This window comes from Lampetra planeri, unplaced genomic scaffold (assembly GCF_965212315.1).
Source record: "Lampetra planeri unplaced genomic scaffold, kcLamPlan1.2.h2 scaffold_773, whole genome shotgun sequence".
NCBI lineage: Eukaryota > Metazoa > Chordata > Hyperoartia > Petromyzontiformes > Petromyzontidae > Lampetra > Lampetra planeri.
In genome coordinates, this window is record NW_027615595.1 from 23,464 (window position 1) to 38,799 (window position 15,336).

The 15,336-nt window shown below is 54.6% G+C and overlaps 2 protein-coding genes across 2 annotated transcripts; both read right to left on the reverse strand.

Annotated features, from left to right (window-relative positions):
- Positions 1 to 564: 564 nt before the first annotated feature.
- Positions 565 to 3,925, reverse strand: LOC144741906 (zinc finger translocation-associated protein-like). The gene is given in 6 exon segments (XM_078624402.1): positions 565 to 957; positions 1,514 to 1,878; positions 2,060 to 2,308; positions 2,311 to 2,395; positions 2,655 to 3,169; positions 3,811 to 3,925. Coding segments are annotated over 6 exon segments (1,722 nt in total).
- Positions 3,926 to 13,196: 9,271 nt separating this feature from the next.
- Positions 13,197 to 14,933, reverse strand: ECSIT (ECSIT signaling integrator; the record flags this gene model as incomplete). Its single annotated transcript, XM_078624403.1, has 6 exons — positions 13,197 to 13,408; positions 13,670 to 13,775; positions 13,839 to 13,987; positions 14,080 to 14,137; positions 14,297 to 14,520; positions 14,596 to 14,933. Coding segments are annotated over 6 exons (1,087 nt in total), but the record flags the coding sequence as incomplete, so codon positions are not given.
- Between the last annotated feature and the right edge of the window lie 403 nt (positions 14,934 to 15,336).

Below are 15,336 nucleotides of genomic sequence, written 5' to 3' on the forward strand. Positions count from 1 at the left end.
TTATTTCTCACATATTTACATCAACGTTTGTGCGGCTGAGATGATGACGGAGGACAGATAGATGGAGGACAGAAAGATGGAGACCAGGACGGATGGAGGAGGACAGACAGGACAGGTGGAGAACGGAGGACAGATGGAATGAGAAAGGAGGACAGAGGACACGTCAGATCTCAGCATGGTGACGAATCAGAGAACCAGATCTCTGATGTAAACTCAAATCGACTCGCTGGCGTTCATCATTGTCTTCAGCAAACTGTCATTCAGCTGTTGGGGGGGGCTGGGGGTAGATTCTTGTCCAGGACAAAGTGCTCATTTGTTGTTTTTGTAAAAGTCAATCAGCTCCGGTTCCTCCTCAAGCGGCTCCGAGCAGGAAGTAAAAGACGTGTCCATTCCCGCTGAGGGACACGAATCAAAGGGAACTCTGCTCTGATGCTCTGACATCACTTCCTGCTCGTTTAAAGGTGCAGTACCTGAAAACAAGCTAGTGCCTTTAGCATCAACGCTAACAAAGCTGTCGGAGCTTCGTCTGTTGGTTAATGAGAGAGAAGTGGTGGAGGATGAGTCCTACGCGCTGGGGTGAGTGGGGGAGGGCAGCAGCTCGCTGTGGTCCTGGGAGAAGAAGCAGTCGTCGGAGTGGATGAAGCGCAGCGCGTTCTGGTTGTAGCTCAGCAGAACCTGCTGCTTCTGGTCGGCGCTGTAGAACAGCGAGCTGGCGTGGACCTGCTGGATGTGTCTCTTGATGGTGCTGACCTTCAGCGTGGCCAGCGTGGCGCCGCACACCATGCAGATGAGCCCATGGCGCCGGCAGTCGTAGTCCATCAGGTACTCCAGCCGCCAGCGCACCTGGTAGTTCCGCCGCTGGTCCTTCCCGGGGTAATGGCCGTGGCGAGTGGGCGGGGCCGCCGCACCGTCCCCCCTCCCCTTCCCGCCGCTCACACCGTCCTCAGTCTTCACCATCTTACTGGGCGTGGTGATACCCGGGGGGAAGTCCTCGTTAGCGTCTCCTGACGTATGGAGGACGTCTGCTGCACTTGGGCTCATGTCTGCGCACACAGGAAGTCAACAGGAAGTCAGGAGGAAGTCAACAGGAAGTCAGGGGGAAGTCAACAGGAAGTCAGGGGGAAGTCAACAGGAAGTCAGGGGGAAGTCAACAGGAAGTCAGGAGGAAGTCAACAGGAAGCTGCGTCTGGTCAGAGAAGACCCTGTTCACCACACCATCTCGCTGTCACTTTGCAGAACATGATGACATGTTCCAGATTTTTCTTGAACAGACGCTTTACGGTCGTCTGCCTTTCTTCAACAACTTTATTGTTCAAAAGTCAGATGTACAAATAATCATATTTTGTGAAAATAAAACAATTATTGCTATTGTTAAAAAAATAAATATAAATAATAATAAAATACAATAAAATAAACACAAATAAATCAGCGGAAAGTTCCGGGTACCGACACTCACCATTGTGTGTTTGCGTGGCGTCAGCCGAACATTCTTTGGTCAAGCGGCGGCCATGGCCTGGCGCTCCTGCCGGGTCAGCGCCGTGGTCTCGGGGTGGCAGTCGTGGATGTGCTGACGGAAGCTGCTCACCTTGGTCTCCTGCAGGACCTGAGAACACACCATGCAGAAGGTTCCGCGGCCTTGAGGCCCGTACGCCACCAGGTAGTCGAGGCGGAGCCGCCACGGGTTCCCCCCCCGCAGCCGCCGTTTCCTGGGTGGGTGCAGCGGCTGCTGTCCGCCGTCGGCGCTGATGGGACCCGGGTCCTGAGTTGATGCGGCGTCTCCTCCCGGGTGAAGGTCCGAGCTGCCGTCCTGAGCGAAGAGCTTCACCGCGCCGTCTTTGGTGTCGGACTCGGACTGGACCGAGTTCTGAGGCTCCTCCGCTGCACACACACACAAACACACACACACACACAACCACTTACAGACACTGCAGTGATGTCACACACCTGATCTCACCTGACCCTCATCTGACCCCAGACTTCCACTGGTCCCTCACTTGACCCTCACCTCATGTGACCCTCCCATGACCTGACCCCAGCTGACCCCAACGTGACCTCTCACCGTGGCTCTGGGCCCAGGCCTGCAGGACGCAGTGCTTCTCTTCAGAGCTGTAGACCAGGGAGGTGGGGTGTGTGTCCAGCACGTGGCTCTTGATGTGGTCCAGGTGCAGCGAGGGCAGCTCCCCCCCACACACCATGCACAGAAGGCGTCCCGCCTCCGCCTCGTACTCCATCAGGAACTCCTGGCGGAACAGAGCGTGCAGCGAGTCGTTCAGGTAACGCTCCAACGTGCGAGCCGACGGTCCGGGCAGGTCTGGCTCTGCCTTCAGGGGGGCGGCTCCGAGAGAGGAGAGAGGCTAGCGGGGGGCTGCTCCTGCAGTGGGACCGGATCCAGAGACTCTGTGGACAGATTAGATGAAGTGAGGACATCACACACATGCGCTTTTGTGTCCCGTTTGCTAACGATTCACTCAAAAACAGAATCATTCGGTTGAACAAACTGTACTGAATCACTGGCAGAAAAGATTTGTTGGTTTCCGTCTTTGTGGATGTGTGGAAGGATTCTGTGAACAAATCTTTTTACACAATGGATCCCTGTGATTCAGTACAACTAAAATCACTAACATGCTGACTCACACCGCCCCCCGATGGCACACATACGCACCTGCAGCATGATGACCTGAGTCCAGGGACTCGTCTTCTTCGTGTGCTGAAGGTGCGGCGGTGGCAACACTGTAGGAGCTCTGCGCCCCCCCGAGGCTCAGGTGGCTCTCCCAGCCCGAGCGGATCACGTCCTTGTCTGCGTCGCTCCACAGCAGCGAGTCGGGGTGTTTCTGTTTGATGTGTCTCTTGATGGTGCTGAGCTTCAGTGTGGCCAGCGAGCTGCCGCACACCATGCAGATCATCCCATGGCGCTGTGGGTCAAAGTCCATCAGGTACTCGCTGCGCCAGTACTCGTGGTAGTACCGCCGGTGGTCCCGGCCCGGGATGCGGCTCAGCCCGGGACGGGAGGCTTGCTGCACCCTGGACTTGCGTCCCGAGGGCCCTGGGGCCGGGGACAGCAGGAGGGGGTGGTCCGGGCCCTCAGTGATGCTCCAGTAGCTGGTTCCTGGAGATCTGATCCCAGCCTCTGATTGGTCCTCGCCGTGACCATTGGCGAGTCTGTCGTCCTCTGGAGACAGACAACACACACACAACACACACACACACAACAGACACACACGTCCTGTGTGAGTCCTGTCCTTCCTGTAAGCACACTAGTATTTACATTCCAGCTTTAATTAATATGTATTTTAATACCTTGGACGTTACCTGGGAATTTTTAACATTTAGTTCATTCAGATAGTTTTGTGTTCTTTAATCTGCTCAACTCATTGTCTTCTCTTGTCTGAAGCTGTGCAATGAACCTCCCTCAAAACAAATCAAGTACCTGGCCTGAACACACACACACTCACCAAACAAACTGGTTGTAAAAAGCAGTTGGCGACATGTTTGTGTTCCTCGTCAAAGCCTTGTGATTTTTATTTTGTTTAGAACCTCGTGATTGATGAATTGATGGATTGATTGATCGACTGATTGGTTGAGCGGCGTAGGTGTGCGCTGAGTCCGCCAGGTGGCGCCAGAGTCCCGCGGTGCTCCGCGCTGTGGAGCCTTTGTTTACAGGAGCCCCAGCCGAGGGGCCATCGTGCTGTCGCCGCTGTATCTGCTTCTGCTTTTGTTCCTGTCGCGGATTACCGGGCCGCCTGACAAAGGCCGTTGCCGTGACAGCGGCAGAGACACTTTACGGTGGCAAACACCCCAGAATGAGAACACGGCTCTCCTCCGGCGTCGCTTCCTCCTCCCCGCCGATGATTAAGGAGAAGAGCTCTGGCTGCTCGGTGCTCCGGAGCTCCGCCGGTTCTCCGCCCGCCGCCTCCCGCTGCTCCATCACCGGGCAGGCTGCTGCTGCGCGGCTCGTCCTCCGTCAGTCAGTGGAGCGCGGCGCTGCTTGGGTTCATGTCACACTAACACGGTTCGGCCCGGTTCGGCATCTGGAACGAGCCCGCGTACGGTGCCCCCCCTCCCCCTCCCGCCGCCGCACGCGCCCCGCTCCGGAGCCAAGTTAACTTTTCATGGATTCACACAAACGGAGAGAAACGTCGAGAAGAAGCGTCGGTTCGGGCCTCACTCGTGTAATTTAAGGCTCCTGCGTGTCTTCAGGGTGGGGAGCCGGACCAGGGGCCCCTGGGGCTCCTTAAGGGGCTCCTGGGTAAATTTAAAGAGACAGTAACAGCGGCAGAGCAGCGGGTGAACGGACGGACCACTGAGCAACGGAACGCTCAGCCGCCGCCGGTACGAGTGCTGGTGACCCCCCCCAAACACACACACACACACACACACCACACACACACACACACACACACACACACACACACACACACACACACACACACACACACACACACACACACACACACACACACACACACACTCTGCCAATGCTTGTGGGACAGTATGCGTGTGTATTGGGGGGGGGGGGGTCTTTTATCATTATTTAAAAGTTTCTTCTTATTATATTTTATGTAGTTTTCCCCTGCGTCACTTCCGGGGCTACAGTGTGTGTCCAGTGGTCCACTACAAATGGATTAATAGTTAATATTACTAAAATGGATTAATAATTAGTATTACTATTTACTATATTGGCATCGTGATCAAATACATGACATCAGCTAGTGGCACGTTGTGTAGGTTTTACGGTTCATCTTCAGATTGTTATCCAATATAAATACAAACATCCCCTCCTGATTCTTAAAACCTTAAAACCAGTAAATAGCTGCCAGGTACCAAAAAGAAGCAAACGTCATTTCCTGCCGTGCGAGGAAATGCTAGCAGCTAACTGATGCCCCGCTAGCATGGCAGCTATGCTACCGCTACATTAGCACTGGAGGCTGAAAGCCATCGGGAATGAACTGTGTGTTCGCTCGTTGTTTTCGTGTGTGTTCAAAAACTGACAGACAAAATGTCGGAAATGTCTGGAATTTAGTGACATTTACAGTTCACAGTGTGTGTATGATTTATGTTGCTTTTTTATAAAACGTTATTAAATCATGAAATAGTAAATGATTAAAACAAACTGCTGTCATGTCACACATTTGATTACAGAACAATAAACCTGATTAAATCGGATTAATCTCCGGCTAAAGGGGGAAAACACTATAAAGCGATTCGTCCAGTTTGTCCTCGGCTGGAGACACTTTTACACGACGAAGACGGTTTAGATCTATTTTCACTGAGTTCTATCTTATTTTAACACACACACACACACACACACACACACACACACACACACACACACACACACACACACACACACACACACACACACACACACACACACACACACACACACACACACACACACACACACACACACACACACACACACACACACACACACACACACACACACACACACACACACACTCTGCCAATGCTTGTGGGACAGTATGCGTGTGTATTGGGGGGGGGGGGTCTTTTATCATTATTTAAAAGTTTCTTCTTATTATATTTTATGTAGTTTTCCCCTGCGTCACTTCCGGGGCTACAGTGTGTGTCCAGTGGTCCACTACAAATGGATTAATAGTTAATATTACTAAAATGGATTAATAATTAGTATTACTATTTACTATATTGGCATCGTGATCAAATACATGACATCAGCTAGTGGCACGTTGTGTAGGTTTTACGGTTCATCTTCAGATTGTTATCCAATATAAATACAAACATCCCCTCCTGATTCTTAAAACCTTAAAACCAGTAAATAGCTGCCAGGTACCAAAAAGAAGCAAACGTCATTTCCTGCCGTGCGAGGAAATGCTAGCAGCTAACTGATGCCCCGCTAGCATGGCAGCTATGCTACCGCTACATTAGCACTGGAGGCTGAAAGCCATCGGGAATGAACTGTGTGTTCGCTCGTTGTTTTCGTGTGTGTTCAAAAACTGACAGACAAAATGTCGGAAATGTCTGGAATTTAGTGACATTTACAGTTCACAGTGTGTGTATGATTTATGTTGCTTTTTTATAAAACGTTATTAAATCATGAAATAGTAAATGATTAAAACAAACTGCTGTCATGTCACACATTTGATTACAGAACAATAAACCTGATTAAATCGGATTAATCTCCGGCTAAAGGGGGAAAACACTATAAAGCGATTCGTCCAGTTTGTCCTCGGCTGGAGACACTTTTACACGACGAAGACGGTTTAGATCTATTTTCACTGAGTTCTATCTTATTTTAACACACACACACACACACACACACACACACACACACACACACACACACACACACACACACACACACACACACACACACACACACACACACACACACACACACACACACACACACACACACACACACACACACACACACACACACATCCTGCTTCCACATCCGGGTACTTGAGCGTTGTCAAGGCAGCTCGCTGTGTGTTAGCTGCAGTGTCCCGCTAATCTGTCCAAAGACATTCACTAAAAACTGTCCCGGAAAGTTTAGGTGTAACGCTCAGGTAACTGAAATGCATGTTTTTCTTCCACGTCTTTCTAGAGGTTCGACTTTTGTCCAACAATGCTCGTGTTTTGGTCCTCTTTGAGACAGGCAGCCGTGTGGACAGCAGCAGGGAGATGTGTCCATTGTGCCGCCGAGGACACATTTCCTAGCGATCGTGTCCGTTTGTTTGTGTCCGTGTAGTTTGTTCACAGACGAACGAGCTTCAACCGGATGTTTTAATGCAACACAGGGAGAATAAAGAGTAAAAAAATGGCAGTTTGTGATGGACGGGGACAGTTTTAAAGGGACAGTGCCGAGCTGCTTCCTTCCTGTTTTCTACACACACTCACAGGTTTGTGTTATGAATTCAGTCTCACAGCAGCTGTGAATGTTGGTTTCATTTCTCTGAAGGTGAAATTCATGTGTTCACGCTGCTAAAATCCATGGTGAGGTGTTCACGAATGGATGGCTGAAATCAGTCAAATTTTAAATGATTTCAAATCACAGCGGCTGTGAAACGTAAGAGAATTTATTAAGTAATGTATTAATTGTGGTTATATGAATGAGTGAATCTGTCCTCTGTCCTCAGGACGCCTGCCGACCGATGTGATGTCTCAGCGAAGCTGCGTCTGCTCAGCAGAGCCACACCCACTGCAGCCATTGGTCCAGCGGCGTCATGTGACTGACAGCGCGGGAAGGAATGAACTGAGTGTGTGCGGTCGGTGAAGAGCCGATGGGCTGTCCTGTAGCATGACAACCATCAAAGGTAAAGGTGGCTCCGCCTCCCAGCGGTACCGGCCCGCCTCCGAGTATGACGATTCCGCTCTCGCGCAAAAGAGAGAATACTGGCGGCTGAAGAAGCGCGAGCAGAGGGCTCGACTGTCAGAGAGGCGAGGAACGGTGGCACGAGACGAACCGGACGAATACGCACACCTGAGCGCCGCCGGCCCGTCCCACAGTGGCGTTCCTCCTGCAGTCACGCTCAGGGGTGGAGCCAGCAGCCAGAAGACCTCGCCTCAGTCGCCATCGTCATGTTCCAGCCCCGCCAAAGCTGGAGGGGGCATCACGGCGAGGGGTCCCGTGACCCCACCGTCCACTGGTGGAACCTGCCTCAGCACCAGTTCCTCAGTGCCTCCGCTCAGAACCACCGGAATGACCAATGGCTCTCCCCCGCCTCAGCCGCGTGCATCCGTGCACGGAGCCTGCAGAGCCGCGCGTTACACCCAACCCTCGCTGCCGACAGCGACGGAGGACGCAGCGAACCCAACCCCTCAAACAGGAAGTGCCTTGGCGGACGCGCTGAGGGCTGAAGGTGTCCGGTGCCTGACGGAGGAGGAGAAGGCGGCGCGGCGCCGCGAGCAGTGGAGGATCAAGAAGCGCGAGCAGAGAGCCAAGCTGGCGGTGAGAGTCACTAAGGCCAGAGAGAGGAGGCAGAGCGCCGATGGGACATCCGAGAGGCGGGCGCCACGGAGGAGCGGGCCGCCGGACACCGGCGTTTGCACATCGCTTTCGTCTCAGTCGGTCCTGAGAGCAGCCAGTCAGAGACTGTGTCGGAGCAAAGCATCCGTCAACGTTCCTAGACGGGACAAACTGCACACGGGGACGGCCAGTGCCACCGTGCTCAGTCAGCAGGGGGCGCACGTCCGAATACTGAACTCCAATGGATACAAAGCGCCGCAGGCCCCAGGTCACGTTCACCTGGGCCTCTCCCGCGGTGCCAGCAGGTGTAAAACGCCCAGACACAGACTCCTGGAGGCTCAGAAGACCTTCATGAGTCAGAGGAACTTTCGAGGTAAATCCCTGTCGCTGCTGACATCGGTGTTCGGCAGCAGGAACCTGCCGAGGATCGACCCCAACGACACGCCCGAGCAGGTGATCGCCAAACGGAGGGAGTACTGGCGTGTGAAGAAGCGCGAGCAGCGGGCGAAGCTGTCGATGGAGATGAAGGTTCGGCTGAAGGAGAAGGACTCGTTCATGCGCAGGGTGAAACGGTACCAGTCCATCCTGGAGGAGATGAGGAGGGCCAGAGCGTTGGGTCAGGCGGCGGGCGCCACCCTCAGCCCCGCCTCCGAGACCATCGGCGGCTTCATCAAGGAGGACGGGACGGTGAGCGTCAACATTCCTCAGGTGTCCACCTACCAGGAACGAGAGGAGGGGCCGGCCGACGGGCACAGGACGCTGCGCCCCCCCTTCAGGTGAAGGTGTCCCTTTCCGCTCGCTGCTCCGTCACGCCGCGCCAACGCCACGCTGATTTCAATCAGACCAACCCAGCCCACATCAGCTCATCTGACGCTCTCCGACCCGCCGACCAGCACCGGAGGACCGGCGGCGTCTGGCGGCTGCGTCATGAAGATGTCCGTGTCCACTGGAACTCCGTTGCCGTCAGCGCCCGCCTTCGACCCGTCACTGACGGAGGAGCAGAGGATGGCGAAGAAGAGGGAATACTGGAGGGTGAAGAAGCGGGAGCAGCGAGCGGCGCGGGCGGCCAGGCTGAAGCAGGGCGCCGCCCAGTCCAGGACGACTTCCGTGTTCCAGAGACGGAGGCCGGCGCGGCCTCCGACCGGCTCGTCTGTCGGCAGGCGCCGCCCCCCGCCCTGCGTCCCCGCTGCCCCGCTGGCCAATGACATCAAACAGGAGAGCGAGTGCATGTTGCCAGTGGACGTCCATTCCGTAGCGGAGCAAACCCTCTGTCCTGACGTCAAACCCCCGGTCCTGCCCCTAGCCCACCTGGCCCCGCCCCCTCCGGGCCCCCACCCTGAGCCGGACCCGGGCCTGAGCGCCGACAGCCAGGCCACCACGCTGCTCGCTGTGGCGTCCATGAAGAAGCTGCTGGAGGAGTCGCTGAGCTCGGTGACGAACTGCATGAGCGAGCCGGCGGAGGTGAAGGTGGAGCGCAGCGACGCCGGGGGCCGAGGAGGAGCTGGAGCTCAACCTGCCGCAGCTTTTCTTCCAGAGGGACGAGGTGACGCCCATCGCCGCCGACCTGACGCTGCAGATCAAGAGCTGGCAGCCCGGTTCTGACGAGCTGGACCCGCCCGGGTCGCCGAGCCCGCAGTTCAAGACCTCTCCTCAGATGGACGAGCCGGTTCTGTCACACGATGAGCCTCCGCCCCCCCTCACCTGTGAACACGCCTCCCAAACCCCTGCCACCTTCATTGTGAACCCGAGCCCCGCCCCCACTGAGGACCCACCCTCCCCATGCAGAACCCAGAGGCTTTTCACCGCAAAGACCCTTCATCAGAACCTGAGCCCACCGGAGCCGCCCAAGCTGCATCACCTGCCCCTCCAGCACCCGCCCCTCCTACAGGAAGCACACACCAGTGGCTCTCCGGCGCCACAGCGTGGCCAGAGTGTGGTGGCGCTGAGTGCCGGCAGCAGCCTGCAGAGGAAGAGGGAGTACTGGAAGATGATGAAGAGGCAGCAGAGAGCTCGACTGAAGGTTCAACAGAGAGAGAGACTGCTGACGCACACACAGGTGACACACACACACACAGGTGACACACACACATACACCCAGGTGACACACACACAGGTGACACACACACAGGTGACACACACACACACACACAGGTGACACACACACAGGTGACACACGCACACACAGGTGACACACACACACACAGGTGACACACACACATACACCCAGGTGACACACACACAGGTGACACACACACAGGTGACACACACACACACACACAGGTGACACACACACAGGTGACACACGCACACACAGGTGACACACACACACACAGGTGACACACACACATACACCCAGGTGACACATGCACACACACATAGGTGACACACACACAGGTGACACACACACACACACACAGGTGACACACACACAGGTGACACACACACACACACACGTACATCCAGTTTCAGTAACAGTAAAGTAAATCTCTCAGGTGAACGTGCGACTGAGTCACATGATCAAGCGTTGTGTCGTCCCCAGGCTCCGCCTCTTCCTGTGCTGGAGGCGGTGAAGGACGAAGACGTGGCCGCTGACCCGTGCGGCTCCACCCCTCACCTGATGCCAGCCGTCAGTCCCCCCGCCCATGAGTCCCCTGACGCGCTGGCTTCGCCGCCTCCCGAGGATGAGCAGTGGACGTCTGAGGACGTGGACTCGCCGTCCCTCCTCCCCACTCTGCACCCCCCCGACAACCCACTGTCCAGCATCGACCTCCATCCCATCGAGCCCCCGCTCAGCTCCCGCCTCCCCCTCAGTCCGGCAGACAGTCCGCCCCCCAGCCCCAAGCAGCCGCCGCCGCCCAACAACCTGCCGCCTCCGAAGCCGCTGGCGGGGGAGTCGGACGAGGACTTCCTGCGCAGGAAACGGGAGTACTGGAGGATCAAGAAGAAGGAGCAGAGGGCCCGGAAGGCTGCTCGCAGGAGCAGCACCGCACGCAGGAGCACCTGGAAGGACCCTCACCCCCCCCAGGAGACGCAGGCACAGGTGGACGCACCTCACCTGTCATTGGCTGCTCTGATTTGATTGGTTGACTGGTTGATTCACTGACTGACTGGTTGATTGGTTGTGTCTGTTCAGGTCTCAGGTCAGTGGTTGACCTCGGAGCGTTCGTCTGAGGACTCGGAGTACCTGACCAGGTAGGTAAACTGTGTGTGTTGGTTTTACTCTAACTGACGATCATCTGCTGACGTTTCTTGTTTCCATAGCGACTCCCTGGATGCCTCTGCCACTGCCGCGTCCTTCCCGTTCTCCCATCAGCCACCGGCCGTTCACGGTAAAGTCCACGTCGTGTCCTGATGTAAGCGAGGACCAGAAATCCAACCTCATCCGTCGTCTTCTTCTTCTGTCGCCACAGACGAGTCGCCGCTTCTCTTCACCGACTACGAGAGCGCAGCCGGCGAGGACGGCGCGCTGGAGGAGGCAGCGTGGAGGAGCCGCTATCTGATGGACTACGACCCCCTGAACCAGCTGCTGGTGTGCATGGTGTGCGGCGAACTGCAGTACTCCCACAGTGTGGACGGCGCCAGGACGCACATCGACGAGGTCCATCCCCACACGCTGGCTCTGGAGCCTGTCGACCGCCAGAGGATCCTGGACGCCTGGGACGAGCAGCTGTCCCAGAGGACGCGCTTCTTCACCAGCCAGCTGCAGCAGAACGCTGCCGCCGCAGGTACAGACTGTCCTCTGTCCTCACCGATATACGTCCTCTGTCCTACATCCCCACTGTCATACGTTCTCTGTTCTCAGTGTCTCAGGTGAAAGCCCTCCTCACACACCTGAGAGACACGACAAGCAGCAGGACAACGTCTCCATGTCTACTGCTTTTTCTTCATGATGTCTGCTTCTTCTGATTGTCCTGCAGAGACACACATGGACTGAAGGACGATAGACGAGCACAGACCAGGACAGATGAGCAGCCATCAACAGCAGAGACGACGGTGGACGGGACCGACAGATGACCCACATTTTATTCGTCGTCTTTATTTATTTGATAGCAGTTTTTTTTTTCTCACTTTGAAAGTGACGCTAACGTCGTGCTAACAGGGCATGCTAACAGGACGTGCTAACGGGATGTCTGAACCCAAAAAGCAGCTTTACCTCATTTTCTTGTGCGGTCGTTTACCCTGGTTCTCCTGCCAGTTCTCCTGCCGGTTCTCCTGGTTCTACTGCCGGTTTTCCAGGAGGTTCCACTGAAGCTGATCTGATTTTATTATTTAAACACTGAAACTGACGCTTGCTGCGGAGATGTTCCACGTTCTCCTGAACTTTTTTCAGGCTCCTTCCCGTGTAAACATGTTGTTTTTCTTTGGATGAAATTAAACCACTGAGATGTTCATGGACGACGTGGTAAAACGTGACTCAGACCTGCGTTTGTGGCTGAAGCACTTACCCTGACTCCCACCCGAGACTCTACCGCGACAACTACAGCAGCTTTACTTCAGCCAGCACAGGAGGAAGGAAACCTGAATGTTGTCTGTTAGTTAACACAACGTTACAAGAACGTTCCTGATGTTTTCCGACCAAATAAAACCAATAATTTGTAGATCAGGTTTAGAACGATAGAACGTGTTCTGACACGTCTGCCAACACCTGATATTTGTACACGCAGTGAGCATGAACGCAGCACAGCTGTGTATGTGTGTGGAACCAAGCTCCTGTATTTGTCGGTTCTCCACCTCCTGCAGCTGGTATTTGTTTCTGCTGTAGAACCTGTAAATACACAAACGTCATGGTTCCAAATCTTTTGAGTTTGTCAGAACGTCTGAGCGGCCAAACAACTTCCTGTGCACACAAGAACACGAACCGACACAAACGAGTCACGGAACGCTGTCTGGAACAAACCTTTAGTACGTTTTATTCTTCTCGTGTTCGTACGCAGAGGGAACGTTCTGTTTATGCTGGTGTTGATGCTGCACACATTGTTTTGTGTGTCCCAACGTGTTCTCACAGAACCACCCGGAACCTCAGAGACTTGTGTTTGTGTGGAATCGCTTCCTGTGCAAACACAGACCGCAGAAAACGTCTGATCAACATATTTACAACCGATTTATAACGTTTATTTATTGTGGAAAGATCAGCTGATATTTACATGCTGAAGAAAAACAATAAACAATCAGCTGATTGAATCACTTTAATGGTTCATTTGTGGGGGGCGCGTGCACACACACACACACAGACACACTTGGCCGGTCACTGCTTCATCCTCCTGGGCTGGTCTTCCTCTGGTCCCCCTGGAGGTGGGGTCTCTGTACTCATCTGCTTGTGTTCTACGTCCAGGCGGAACAACGTGGGAACATGACCCAGGACAGGGTTGTTCTGCTGGAGACCAGAGATCCACTGGTTCAGGGTCCTCTGGTCTGCCTGGTCTGTCATACACATGGCGAAGACGGGACCCTCGTCCACTGGGTGGATGCACACACACACACACATTAGCCAATCCCATCGTTCCATCACCACCTCAGTAATGTCTTATGAAAATGTGTGTTTACATACGTTTGTTGATCTGACCCCCCCTCTCACACACACACACACACACACACACACGAGCACAGGGAGGTTGCTGCCCCTGCTGAGTGGAGATGGAAACCCTGTCCATGAAGTCCATCCTAAGTGTGTGTTTGTTGTTATCAACGTGTGTGTTTTGTTCAGTGTCAATGTCTTACAGTCGTCCACGTCAAAAGTCTCCACGTCCCCCAGGTCACGCTCCAGGTCCAGGTCGAGCTGCAGAGGATAGTCGAAGCAGCGCTCGGGATCGTACACCTCCTCCTCCTGTGGGGTGTTTGGGTTTATCATGGTCTGTTGTTGTTAGCAGCTGATTTATGGTTGTCTCACCCTCTGGTCTGGGGGGGCAGGGTCAGCTCTGAGGGTGTAGTAGTGAACGCAGGTCGTCTTCAACCACAGAGGGAAGGGTCCCTCCACAAACACCGGGCGACTTGGGTCGTGATTGGACAGCAGCTCCATCTGGGCGGGACTCTGGATGCCTGCGTCACCAGGGAGAGAAGATCAGTGCATCCTGGTTGTCTGCAGGTGTCTATCACACACACACACACACACACAGAGACGGGGTCCTTACCAACTATATGTGGGCGTGTCCTCTGCTCGCCGCTCTCTGTGACGTCTGTGCCGGGCATCTGGTGGGCGGAGCAATAGGACATTCAAAACTGTTCCTGATACCCTTCCTGTTCTTGTTCCTGTTTGTGAAACTCTTCCTCTTCTCATGCCTGAAACTCTTCCTGTTCCTGTGACTCTTACTGTTCTTGGAACTGTTCCTGTGCCTGTGGGTCTGGTACCTGGTACACGGTGACCTCAGCGTCCCGGTCGTTAGCGATGCGAGTCAGGCTGAGACGAGCCAGGTCCACGGGATCTTCAGGCAGCGGCAGCGGGACGGGGAACGGGTTGACGTGCTTGAACCTTGGGAACCAGTACATGATCCGCTGGTACTTCCTCATGGGGTGACCCTTCTCCCCGAAGACCTGCACCAGTAGCACTTTAGTCTGTGCGTTGGGCATCACACCTGGAACACAGGGAGGTGAGTGTGTTGTACTGTGCGTGCGCACACACACACACACTCGCTCACTCATACACACACCATAGTTCTCCATCTGCTCCAGCACCTGCACCCCACACTCCTGCTGCCGGGGGAAGTGGTTGAACATCCTCTGGATGAAGTTCCTAGGGACAAACACCTCTTTGGGGAACACGTCCAGCAGTTTGTTATAGACGGTCAGGTCTCTCTCCACGCCGAACTCCGGCATCTTCTTCAGGGCGGCATAAATAAACTCCACATGTCCTCGCCGCCTCACGTCAGTCTTGATGAAGGCGTCCACCACCTTATTGAACGAGGCCTTGGTTTTCACGTCTCTGGACACCTGCTCGAACAGGTCGTCGTGGACGACCAGGGACTTGTTGCTCTTCTTGTCATCCTCACTGAGGACGTGTGCAGAGACGGGACGACCTTTGGCCCTCAGCCGGCTGCCGTGGAAACACCTCAGCACCTACGAGGACAGTTTGTTACTTTGGAGGACGGACATGTCCGACACCCGTTCATGTTACTCAGAGGATGAATCCTCTGACCTGTGCTTAGATCTCTAATCAGATGTTGAGGAAAGGGACCGACCTGCTGCTGTCGGGTGGGAGGGGCAGACAGGGGCTGAAGTCCGGTCGAGGCAGACGGCCGCAGCAGCCGGTGCAGCTGGATCAAACAGCGGCGAGCGGCCATCGCAGGAGCATCAGGTGCAAGCGGGGACACAACTGATCTGAGGCGAGTAAACAATCTGAACATGATGTCATCACAAACACCATCGTCTATCTATCTACCTCTATTTGGATA